The 11,959-nt window shown below is 38.1% G+C and overlaps 1 protein-coding gene across 1 annotated transcript; it reads right to left on the reverse strand.

The window, feature by feature from the left end:
- Positions 1 to 2,283: 2,283 nt before the first annotated feature.
- On the reverse strand, positions 2,284 to 6,785 carry LOC121971482 (endoglucanase 24-like). Its single transcript, XM_042522776.1, has 6 exons — positions 6,351 to 6,785; positions 5,605 to 5,888; positions 3,804 to 4,241; positions 3,329 to 3,476; positions 2,916 to 3,082; positions 2,284 to 2,799 (listed from the first exon to the last, which is right to left on the reverse strand). The coding sequence occupies exons 1-6, from the start codon at positions 6,553 to 6,555 to the stop codon at positions 2,470 to 2,472; spliced, it is 1,572 nt and encodes a 523-aa protein (XP_042378710.1). The 5' UTR covers positions 6,556 to 6,785; the 3' UTR covers positions 2,284 to 2,469.
- Between the last annotated feature and the right edge of the window lie 5,174 nt (positions 6,786 to 11,959).

Below are 11,959 nucleotides of genomic sequence, written 5' to 3' on the forward strand. Positions count from 1 at the left end.
GATTCTGTGTCGTTTAGGATTTTTTTACAAGGTATAACTTAATTACCACCGTTTGATCAAAATATTAGATACGCAGCGAACCGTTAATTTGCATGAGGAGAGAGGCCATTGGTTGTTTCAAAAAATGAGGAGTGGTGCCACGTGGCATCCACTCATAAGTAGACATTTATGATGGAGGTGACAGCCAAATCATTCCGCTGCCAAAGTGTCTCTCTGCGCGTCCTCAATATTCCCTTATGAACAACGCGCATCTAACAGATAGTTTTTGAAAAAAAATATTACTAAGTATCCAAGGCACAAGGGAGAACATGAATTTCCGGACGGCCTTAGCAAAAGGGGTGAGTGGGCATAAAATTGAATTTGGGGTCAGTCAGTTTGCTACACCTCCTTTAATTATACTTGAAGGGAAGGCTAGTGATATGGATTGTAACGAGCAGACCCAGAAGATGATGTTGCGGTTAAGGTTAAGGTAATGTGACGATCAAGGTTAAGGCGACATGGTAGTCAAAGTTAAGGGAAGAGAACATTCCCCACCTGACTTGATCGTTTGCCCAGGGCTAAGGCTTTTAGGTCCAGCCCGACCGAATTGTAAGTCGTTCGGGAGAAGGTCGATCAAACATAAGGAGTTTAGTGCTTTAGTCTTGAATTGAAAAGATAGCATGCCCGATTAGGTCTAAAGATGGTCGGTCTTATAGGCCAGTCGGAATGTCTAACCCACCTCGCAATTAATTAGCCATGGGTCTGGTCAGAATAATGGTTGATCTCCCCAATTCTCATAAATCTTTTTATGCATGTTTGGCCAAATAAAGGTCTGACAGGCTTAAGGCACTTAGTATCATAAATCTCTCTATGCATGTCCGGCCAAATAAAGATTGGCCGGGATTAAGGCGCTTAACCTCTTAAATCTCTATACATGCCCAGCTAGATAGAAGGTTGGCCAGGCCTAAGACACTCGACTTCATATTAATTCCCAAATGGATTTTCAGCACGCCCAATGGATCATATTATTTTCCAAATGGATCGCTAATACTATGCAGAACATAACTGAGCAGCTTAATATAAGAATAGATATAAAAACGACCGGCCTTAGGGGCCGACTGGGATACACTTAGCCAACAATATGAGCAGAGATTGCGGAACACAATTGAGCAACTTAATGTAATGACAGGCATAAAGACAGCTGATCTTATGGGCCGGCCAAGATATACTCAGCCGACAATATGAGTAAAGAATCCTAGCAACCTATCATAATAATAACCACATGTCAAAGAATATTCTTCTAGAACTTTCTTCAGGGATAATCATGTTTCCTATCAACACACTACTTATAACAGCATATTCCTTCAACAATCTCAATAATGACATAAGCTATCAATGACAAAAGAAGTATACATGTGGGTAAATGAAAAAGTTCTAGGACAATTATTGTACATTGCCTAGGTTGTACACTTTTTTTTACCTAACAACCTCTGACACACTTCACCACCTCACGATTGCAGAGGTTTTGAGAAGTGGTATATAAAGGGGGTCATTTCCGTTAGCGAGGTACGTTTTCTAAACATTTGAAGCTTACTCTCGTGTGCACATTCCTTACTATTCTTCTTTCACCCATCTGAGGCTATATTGACTTGAGCGTCGGAGGGTTTTCGTCAAGGACTCTCCCTCTGATTTCTAGGCATTGATGTTCTATTGGCTCGTCTTCGTGTGCGCAAAATCAAAAGGGAGCTTCTCTGTGAAGTAAGAAGTCTTCTCTTAGTCAATCACTGATTCACCGCACGTCCTCTCTGCAGTTTTCAAATAGGATCATACACATTTTTCAAATAGGATCATACACAAAGAAGGATTATCCGAGCTTGACAACAGGAAGGAAATAAAGCTTTTATGTAATTCATCCTTTCCTTCTCGAATTTGATATTGTTTTTTTCCAGGAAATCCTGAAAATCAAATTGTGGAGTCGATGAACAAGGATCGAACAACCGCCAAGTTGTCAAAACTCTCAAACAGGCCAGGACTGGGGTGCATGGCTTTGCAGCTTTTGCTGAATCGCACCAAAAGCTGCACCACCAACAGCACGCTTGACTGCCGCCCTCCTGAAGTCGACATCGCTGAGTCTACATCCCCAACTGCACGGTAGAGCTGCCAATCATGGAGATCATCTCCGGCCACATCCTTGGCCGGCCGCTACTAGGAGTGTAGTTTGTTTGGTGGGGCAATGTCTAGAGTGTTTGCTTCTTTAGTTCCTTCTGCCGTATAAGTTTGTCAATGACTTTATCATCAGAGGACTCGTAAAATATCATGAAGCAACATGAACAAGGATGCTTAGGGTACACCAAATGAACATCGAGACGCCATCGTATCGATGTCTAAAACCAACAGTTCATGAAACATAGTGAAGGGAACTCACTCACTCACTAAGAGAGATATACAATTCGAGATGCCATCCAAGCAATGTGTAAAAGCAGTGGCTGATCAGCGCAAGGAAGTGGCTACACTCGAGGTGGTAACCAGGCCAGATAACAATCCGACAAGTGCAGCATTGTTGTAGGTACTAGGCTCACTCTGCATTGAGTTGTTTCGCAGATCGATGTATGAGTCATTCTTAAATGGTCCTCCCACAAGTGCTCCCATGGCTACATTTGGATTCTTCTCAGTAGAAGAGAGCCACTGGAAACCCTTACATCCCGTGTTGGCGTCTACAGGAATCGATGCTCCCCTATGGTGAACCTGTTGCGGGTAGCTATCTCCATATCCCACAAGGTAGCTAAGCTTCATTGGATTGTTTCCCAAGATATAATCCACCTGATAGCACAAGAATAGTCTAGCAACATTTTAAGCTTGATGCTAATCATAGCAGTCATCAGTTATTCAGCTTAGAACACCATTTTGACTGAATACAACAATGCTCACAGAATCACCTGGGATGTAGCGAAGGTTCGGAGATCAGACGGGGTGAAAGTTTTCCCACTGCATTGTATTTCTGGCGTGCGAGAAGTAAGCATGTAGTCACTGTAAACGACAGCCAAGAATGATGCAGCCACAGGATGTTGAAGAGCATTCCACTCATCTATCCATACCAAGCCACCTGTGATATGAAAACTCACAGCCTTTAGAGATTATGTTTTGTGCACTTGTGTGAGTGTGTGTGTATTCATATATAGGATTAGCAAGTCATCATCAGTGTCATTCTTTCAAACATTCAGTCACCATATAAAAGTGAATTCATTCCTATTAAATTCTACCAGTACCTAGAACTTTCATGAGGAACTGAGAAAGATGAGACGTATCGAAAGCATATAATTTTATGATAATATGCTGATGGTACATGTACCTTCTGTTCTACTAGAAGTGGCGGTCGGAGAATCTGGTAACAAACCACACATAACAGCTTCAGCTGTGTCTCTATACGATCGGAGGCCATTCATCTCTCCACTCGAAAATTGTGTTGCGCCAAAGAAATGCACTCTGGACAAAAGTATCTGAACAACAAATTGTAAATAACTTCAACAAGTCACAAGTTACAGGTCCTGATCTTGATATGTATGTTAGTGACATAAATAAAAAGTAAATTGATTGGCCTATCAATTATTCAGTATTTATGAAACATTTTAGTAGTATTATTCATTAGATAATCTAGATTCTCGTCACGTCAAGGGGAAGCATAGAAAGCACTTTGCAAAGAGGTACGTTTAGGATCTAAAATGCCATACTAAGCAGTAAGTGGAAAGAGTCTAAAGGATCATGTCATACAAAATCAGTTTGAATTCTTGAAGCAGAAGTATCACATAGTGAACAAGAATATGCACCTGAGTACCAGCTCGTTTGTCATCCCAGCTGAACCAAGTTGGTCTACCCCAGTCGGCAAAAGTATTTCCATTCTTTACCGTAGCATAATTTAAATAACTTAGGTCACCAGTGGCATGATAAAGCCAACTAGCTGCCCACAAGAGTTCGTCCCCATATCCAGTAGAATTATAGAAAGTCTGGACCTTCGGAATGCTGTTGCTGTAGATACCTCTATAATTATCAGCAAAAGTAAATAATTTCTCAGCATGTCGAAGGAGGACATCTGAATATCTACTGTCAGTACTTTTGAAAACTAACGAAGCTGCAGCCATGGCTGCAGCTGTTTCAGCAGCCACATCACTTCCAGGTGCAGATTTGTTAACCTGAGTAACTGGTCTATTATCAGTCATTGTTTCTGGTCTTTCCCAACATTTGTGATCTATATCAGGATCTCCAACCTATAGCCAAGAAAAAGAACAAACCAAAAATTCAGTCAGTATAGTGTTAAAGAGATGAAAGAAGACAAGAATTAGCTGAAACGGTCTCTTAGACAGGTACAAAATTGTCATCCTAATACTAATATGTAGGATTAAGGAGATGAGACAGTTAAATTTTCCTACAAAGGAAGATGATTAAAGTGGTGAAATATGGGTGTCAAGTAAAACAGACAATGTTAGCACTCTGCAATGAGTGCTTTCACTTACATCAAAGGGATTATGAGTTGCACAGCGCGAAACTTACATTAAATAAGGTGAAGTTGTAAGTTACACTTTAAAACAACCTAATTGAATTTTTTTTTCCAAATTTAATCATGGATAACATAAGCATGCAATGCCAAACATGTTCATTGGCAGTCACATTGATAACAGATAGTAACACACACACAAAAAGATAGTAATATAAGGACTAGTATTGCCTATTACACTGCTGGCTTCTTTTGCAGGTTTCCATTGAACAAATTTTCCAGTGCATTGACAAAAAATGACAATTGGTTTAAAATAGGGAAAATCTCATATCAGCCTTGGGTATGCATTCTCTTTTGAGTTTTGAAAATGTCCCCCCAAAGTTACAAAGTGTCCTCTCGATGCTTTCAAACACTTTGTCGGTACACCCCCTAATTATTGTCATTGTTACTTCACGAAAAAAGTAGATGAATTAATGGATATATGGTGAAATGACAAGGTGAAACTCTGTCCTTCTTGAGGGTATTTTGATTATTTCAAAACTTCAGAGGACATTTTGAAAAAAAGTACTAAACTTCAGGTGTTTAAGATAGTATAGACATGTACTTAGGCTACCAATAAATGCCCTAGTTAGGCAACATGAGACTGTGACAAATACGCACATTAATTGAGAAACAGAGAGACCCAAGGAGACTTGGTTAGCAATGATAAAACATGATAAAATTCATTTAAATATAGATAACGATACTAAGAGATCGAGTTTAATGGCGTAGGAGAATCCATATAGCCAATAAACATCTGATTGTTGTTGTAGTAAACTTCGGGTGGATGAACAAAAATTTCCCTGGTGTCAGAAATCAGATTCTAATCATTCTGTGTAGAAAGAGAAGCAAATTTGCAATTTGTCTACATGCAAAGCTACATTACAGGCATAGTGAAAATATTTTCTTTTGCCTAATGCTTATCCCTCTTTGACCCAAACAGATCTTGGAGACAAATCAAGATGATGACAATGGTCAATCAAAAAGAATTAAATGGAATCTTAAGCCGCCTTAGAGAATTAAGAAAGTCAAATTTCTGACTTTGGTGTCCTAATTTATGCAAACAGGGAATATAAGAGCATGCAACTTCTTATCACCTGGACATATAGCACATTGTCAGAAGGGTGGGCATTGATCAAATAATCTGTGATCCACTTGAGAGCATCTAGAGCCGGATCCAGCTGCTTGGCAGCAGACATTTGGTCCCCATATTCAAGGATCGACCATGATAACACTGTTGCAGTATATGCCATCGGAAAACCAAATTTCATGTGATCACCTGCATCATACATTCCTTTAGAGAGATCCAATCCCGCTTCTTTTCCATCGTCCAAAGCTGAGTCCCCTCTCCAAGTGATCTTGTTATCGACCAGTTTACCCGCTGAAGAAAAGCACAAAACTAGGATCTGTCATGTCCACATTGTGCAGAAAAAAAGAAGAAAAAAAAGTGAGTCTGATCCAGCTATAAAGAATTGTTTCACTTCCAAGTCAATGGATGGTGAGAATTCCAAGTAATCGTTTCGAACCAAAAAAAAAAAAATGTAGAATCCTTCTAGATAGATAAAAGGGGAGGTGATTAATAGATCCAATCTGGAAGAAAATTCAGGAAGAAGGGGGGAAAAGACGTTCGCATAAGCAAATTTAGGTCGAACTATTGATTTGAGATCGGAAGAATTGCACATTGCATTACAGATTACATTTTTTAACCAACAAGGGGGGAAAAAGGGGGAAAATTGACTAAATGTACAGTAGAACAAATCCATTTCACAACAAAAGATGCAATCTTAGTATGAATTAAGAATGGGGCAAAGGATCATAAGAGGAATAGAGTTATAGCGCCTACATTTCTGAACTTGGAAGAACTGCAAAGCCACTCCAAGCGCATCAGCGTATTTCTGGTCGAGGGCCCCTGGCGGCCCCGGCACGGGGAGAACGTCTCTGTGGTGGTGCTTCTTCTTGACGGCAAAGAAGACGGCGGCAACGACCAGTGCCGCCACCACGAGCACGATCAGCCACCCGGTGCACCCCTTCGTGTACTTCGCCCCCATTCTCCCGCCTCCGCTCCCTCCTCGAACCCAACCCCGCCTACGACTGCCACCCAACGAAGGAACAACCTCAAGGCCTCGGATTGCGCGGGCAATGCGGCGCGACGCGATCGAATCCAGGCGACGAGGCGGAGGCGAAGGATCTGGAGTGTTTATAGATCTGGAAAAAGGAGGGAGAGCAAGGAAGAGGCAGTGTGCCGTCTTTGTGGGTGAGCGAGGGAGAAAAGATGACGTTCCTCGTGTCTTAATTCGTCGCCTCGCGCTTTTTTAATGTCCGGTTTTACCTCGGTAACACCGGCACGAGGCATCCCTTTAAGACGTCCTGTTTACGTCAAAAGTGGCGAGATAGGATGGGATATATCGGGTGTACGGTGTCTCGTCGAGGCCTTGATCTGAATCTCAGACTGATAACGGCGGACACGCGGCACCGACGCACCGTAAAACGTTGGTGGGCGGCCGACGTCGCAATCGTTTGGTTGGATCTGGAGCCGTCGGTTGGTGTGGGCCCAATTTTATTTTATTATTTTTTTGAGGAGTTTGATTCCAAAAATAGTAACAAATTGCGTTTTATATTTTTTAATTTTCATATTTTAATTATTTTTTTGGGCAACAATTAAAAGATGCCCTTTTATATTTGTTGTCAAAGGATATTTTTTAAAAAATATTTAAAAAGTATTCCAATTTATTTTTTATCCTTAAAATATTATATCAAAATAATCTTTATTATTTTTTTCAAACTTATTTAAATTTGATCAAAATAATTTTAACTTGATTAATATCAGTTATTTAAAATGATTTGCATCAAGTTTAAACAATTTTAATTAAGTTTAAATAATTTTAATTAAAATGACACACAAATATTTTAATATAATAATTTTTATGTGTAATAATTTTGATTAAGTTAAACTAATTTATTTTAATATATTTTAGTAATTATATTGTAATTGCTATATGTTGCAGTAGATATCGGGGGTTATTTTAACATTTTCTTTAAAAATTATCTTTTTGAAAAAAAAAATAATAAAGAATGTTTTTTTATTTATTTTTGCCATATTTTTTTTATCTTATATCTTTTTTCTTAATCATATTAACCATCTTAACCGTAAAGTTACCAGATAAATTAAAATAACCCCACGATTGAGTAATGATGAATAAAAAAAATCAGAATTTAAATCACATGAAAAATGAATATTCTAAAGATTAATCTCTAAGTTTACATAAGTTGTATTCTAGAACGTTTACCTTTAAAGTTAATTGAAGGAATATTGGATATCTAAATTATTAAAAAAAACTTATATTTTTATTCTTTCGTATTTCAATTATTAGGTTAGGTGTGGCTTTTAGTATGTTATTTAAGACGAGAGCTATAAAATTAAACCCCAATCAGGGTTTAGAGAAGAGAAATAAAATTGTTTGGTAGGTGAAATGTGAGTAAAGATGTGAGATGTTACCAACAATAATGTGAGTATCTCACCAACCCATATTCAAGTCAAATTTTAAGCCAATTATTTGATTGATTTCAACCTTATAAATTAGTTCCCATAGTTTCATTTATTTACTTTCACTAGCATTTTTTTCTTCTCATTTTAGTCCTCGTACCTTTATTTTAATTTGCACATTTTGTCCCAAAGCATTATTATTATTTCATCAAAAGACACTATACTTTTTTAAAAATTATCAAAATCACATCCTATTTTATTTTTATTTTAAAAATATCCTTATTTTAAGACTTTTTTAGGAAATGAGAAAAGTGGGAACGTGGGAATATGCCTACGTTCCCCACTACTCTTAATGGAAAAGTCTATTATACCCCTAGGTCATTTCCCTTTATAAATAGTGCGTCCAAAGATCATTAAGGTGTATGAGAAAAAAGACGTGAGAAGACGATAGAGGAAGAGTATTTGAGGTGGTGGAATTTGATTCGTGGAATTGTGGAGAGTCTTCCGATCCTATGATCGTTCTTCCGACAGCGAGTCTTGCCGACGTCGATTGCAGATCTGCGGAAAATCACTGTAAGTATTTAATTGTTTTTGTGCAATTAATTACAATATAATTCCTACATTGGTATCAAAGCATTAGGAATTATATTTTATTCCTCGTCGTTAAACACGCCGCAACAAGTCACGAAGGTGACTTTCGGTCAAAAATCTTCGTTATCCCGTGGCCGATAGTTTGGTCGCTGCAAAGGAGAGTCGACGACTCATTGTAGCAGGAGGCAAGGGCGGAGCCAGGTGTAAACTTCTCCGGGCTATAGCCCGGGCGGATCAATTAAATGATGTATATTTTATCTATTTATGCCATTAATTTTTCATTCCTAAATAAAAAAAACAAGGTGTTTAGCCCGGGAAGCAATCTAAAAGGCATTGGTAGCCCAGGCGAGCTACAAATCCTGGCTCCGCCAGTGGCAGGAGGAGACTAGCGACAAGGTTGCAAGTCAGCGAATGAGTCGCCACCGGTGTCATCACTGATGTTTGGCATCGAACTGTGCCAAAATCATGACAAAGGTCGTGATTTCCATCCGAGCAGGGCTCGGGCTGTGGGGATATGCCAGCAAAAGCATTCTGTGATCGGAGATGACGTCCCGGTTGGCCAGCTATGTGTCGGTGGCTGGGATGGGCAGAACCATCGTCGGCAACCTCATCAGGTTGAGAAGCACTCTATTTAGATGCCGGAAAGGACCGAAAACTACCTCCATAGGTAGGCAGGAGGCTGGCATCGCTAGTGACCGAGTCCCGTTGCAATTGCGCGGCGTGCAACGCACGGAGTGCGCGACGTGGGCAAAGTGAAGCGGAAAAAAAATGCTAAGATGAAGCACAGTGCTTCATGGCGCTTTTATATATATATATATCAAAGATTTTGATATCCTGCACGCCCGTATAGTGCACGACTGTGCACGCGCAAAGGATATCACTCGTTTTATTTTTTTAATTTTTGAATTAAAAATAATTAAAATATTTTGTAAAAAAATTATTTCTAGGGTTCAATTTTTGGGTTATAATTTTTAAGTTATTTTTTTTTAGATTTTACTTCTAGGGTTCAGGGTTCCCAATTAGATTATAGTGTTTAGTTTAAAATAAAATAAAATAAATTTAAGTATTTATTGAGTATTGTAATATGTTGAGGAAATATATTAATGTATTAGAAATTTATATAAGGAAATATTAATTTTTTTAATTTAAAATATTAAAAAAATCAAAAAAAAACCTAGTGATGAAAATCCATGCATGCTTACTTAGAATTTTTCAAATGCATGACTGATGAAAATGCATGCTTAGCATTATTATTATTATTATTATTATTATTATTATTATATGCATGTGGTAATTAATTGAATATTGAGTTCAATTAATTCACTTTTATGAAAAATGGATTAGATCAATTTTGGTCCAATCAAATCATTAGTTGGTTTGACTGCACCAATTTAATCTAAACCGAAATTAATTTGGGTTAATTAATTAGGCATAAACCAAATATAATCAAATGATCAGATTTTTTCTATTGGGTTAGATTTGATCAAATGATTAAATTTATTCTAATTGGTCAGACTTAAAACAATGGGCATTGGTTTGATCAAATAGACCTGAGTTTGATCAATAAGTCTGAAATTGGCTAAAATGGACTTAGATCAAATAGTAACAGAACATAGGTACAAAGATCCATGTCTAATTAGATCAGTTCTAATTAAGGACTATGGACCAAGCTTAGGATCTGGATTCCTAATCAATCGATCCAATGGATCAGTCGGTTTAGACTCCTGAAAATTGAGAAGATTTGTTTTTCTTGATTTATTATGTTGGTACTACGCCTGTATAAATTGAATTAAGTCGGTTTTGTACTGGTTAGTCGGTTTTGTACTGACTTATTTAATTTCAATTTTTCATATGGCACGGACGATTACCACATTGACTCGTCGCGAAGTGCGACGAAATTAGCTCAGGGAGGATATTCAGGAGATAGAGTATAACTCTACTTATGGAGTCGACGGACACATTGGATGACTTGATGATCTATTTTGAAAACTTGAGCGAGAAGAGTTTTCAGTCCTGGACAGTTATAAGATCTGGGCTTTGATGTGCTCATTGCCAGAAAATCCTAGGATGATAGCAGATTATATTTGGGGGCGTTATCAATGACGTGTCACATATTCAGTATTATGTGAGGAACTGCTTCTCCATATGACTGAAGAGGATCCGGAAGAGTTTAAAGAGAATCCGAAAATGATCGAGGAGGATCCAGAAGAGGATCCAATTAAGGATCTGATAGGGAATCCTAAAGTTGTCCTGCCTGAGATGTTAGGATGTATATTAAAAGTCTAGCTTTTGGTATAAACATTTATCTAGAAATAAGAATCACATTGGTCAAATGTCTACATTTATGATAAATGTAGTTGTTCAATTAATTTATATTGTAGATAACATGGTGTGTAGTGTCATACACAGAGGATCATGTTATCAGTACCTTATAAATTATAAACAGTAGCTCACGACCAAGATGGAAAGGAACAAACCATTGGAAGGTCGTAGTGTAATTAGGTATTAGTTTATCTTGACTATATAATTACACTAGTACACTTAGAGTGTATTGAGTAAGACCATTAGAGGTCGTTTCTTTTTATACTGACTTTATAAAGGAACAAAGACCTCAGTTATTATGGAAGTGTGTGCTCTTAATCCTAATATAATAACAAGCACATATATTTGATATTTATTTCTTTAATTTATCAATGGGTGAGATTTAGTTCGATAAATCAATAAGCCCGATAAGTTGGGAAATGATGTCACTTATAGTGTGTGTTGTTGATTATAGAAGGAAACTGTGTCCTAGTAATCTAGGTTGAGAATGTCCCCGAGAGGAGCTCATAAGGATTGTCATGTTAAACCCTGCAGGTGGACTTAGTCCGACATGACGATGAAGTTGAGTGGTACTACTCTTGGAGCTAGATATTAATTAAGTGAGTTGTCAGTAACTTACTTAATTAGTGGACATTTGTTATCTTAAACACAGGGAGACTAACACACTCATAATAAGAAGGAGCCCAAAATGTAATTTGGGATTGGTGCGGTAGTTCAATAATAGTTCTTTAGTGGAATGAATTATTATTGATGAAATTAAGTTGTGTGTTCGGGGCGAACACGGGATGCTTAATTTCATCGGGAGACCAAAACCAATTCCTCCTCTCGGTCCCTATCGTAGCCTCTTGTATATAGAGATTTATACCCACCACATACCACCTTCTTACCCACTCTTTGGTGGCCGGCCAAGCTAGCTTGGAACCCAAGCTAGGGCCGACCAAGACCCAAGGATTGAGCCGAGTTAATTGGTCGACCAAAGCTTGGGTCCCAAGCTTGGGTGGACGACCATATTAAAAGGGAATTTATTTTATTTAAAATTATTTCTTATGTGGATA

The sequence above is a fragment of the Zingiber officinale genome, chromosome 4A, assembly GCF_018446385.1.
Source record: "Zingiber officinale cultivar Zhangliang chromosome 4A, Zo_v1.1, whole genome shotgun sequence".
Classification (NCBI taxonomy): domain Eukaryota; kingdom Viridiplantae; phylum Streptophyta; class Magnoliopsida; order Zingiberales; family Zingiberaceae; genus Zingiber; species Zingiber officinale.

Excerpts from the sequence above, each read along its gene's own strand:
- LOC121971482 (XM_042522776.1), bottom strand. The coding sequence starts at position 6,555 with ATGGGGGCGAAGTACACGAAGGGGTGCACCGGGTGGCTGATCGTGCTC. Across the intron at positions 3,477-3,803 it reads ACAAACGAGCTGGTACTCAG|ATACTTTTGTCCAGAGTGCA; the intron begins GTGCATATTCTT and ends TTTGTTGTTCAG. Across the intron at positions 2,800-2,915 it reads GAACCTTCGCTACATCCCAG|GTGGATTATATCTTGGGAAA; the intron begins GTGATTCTGTGA and ends TTGTGCTATCAG.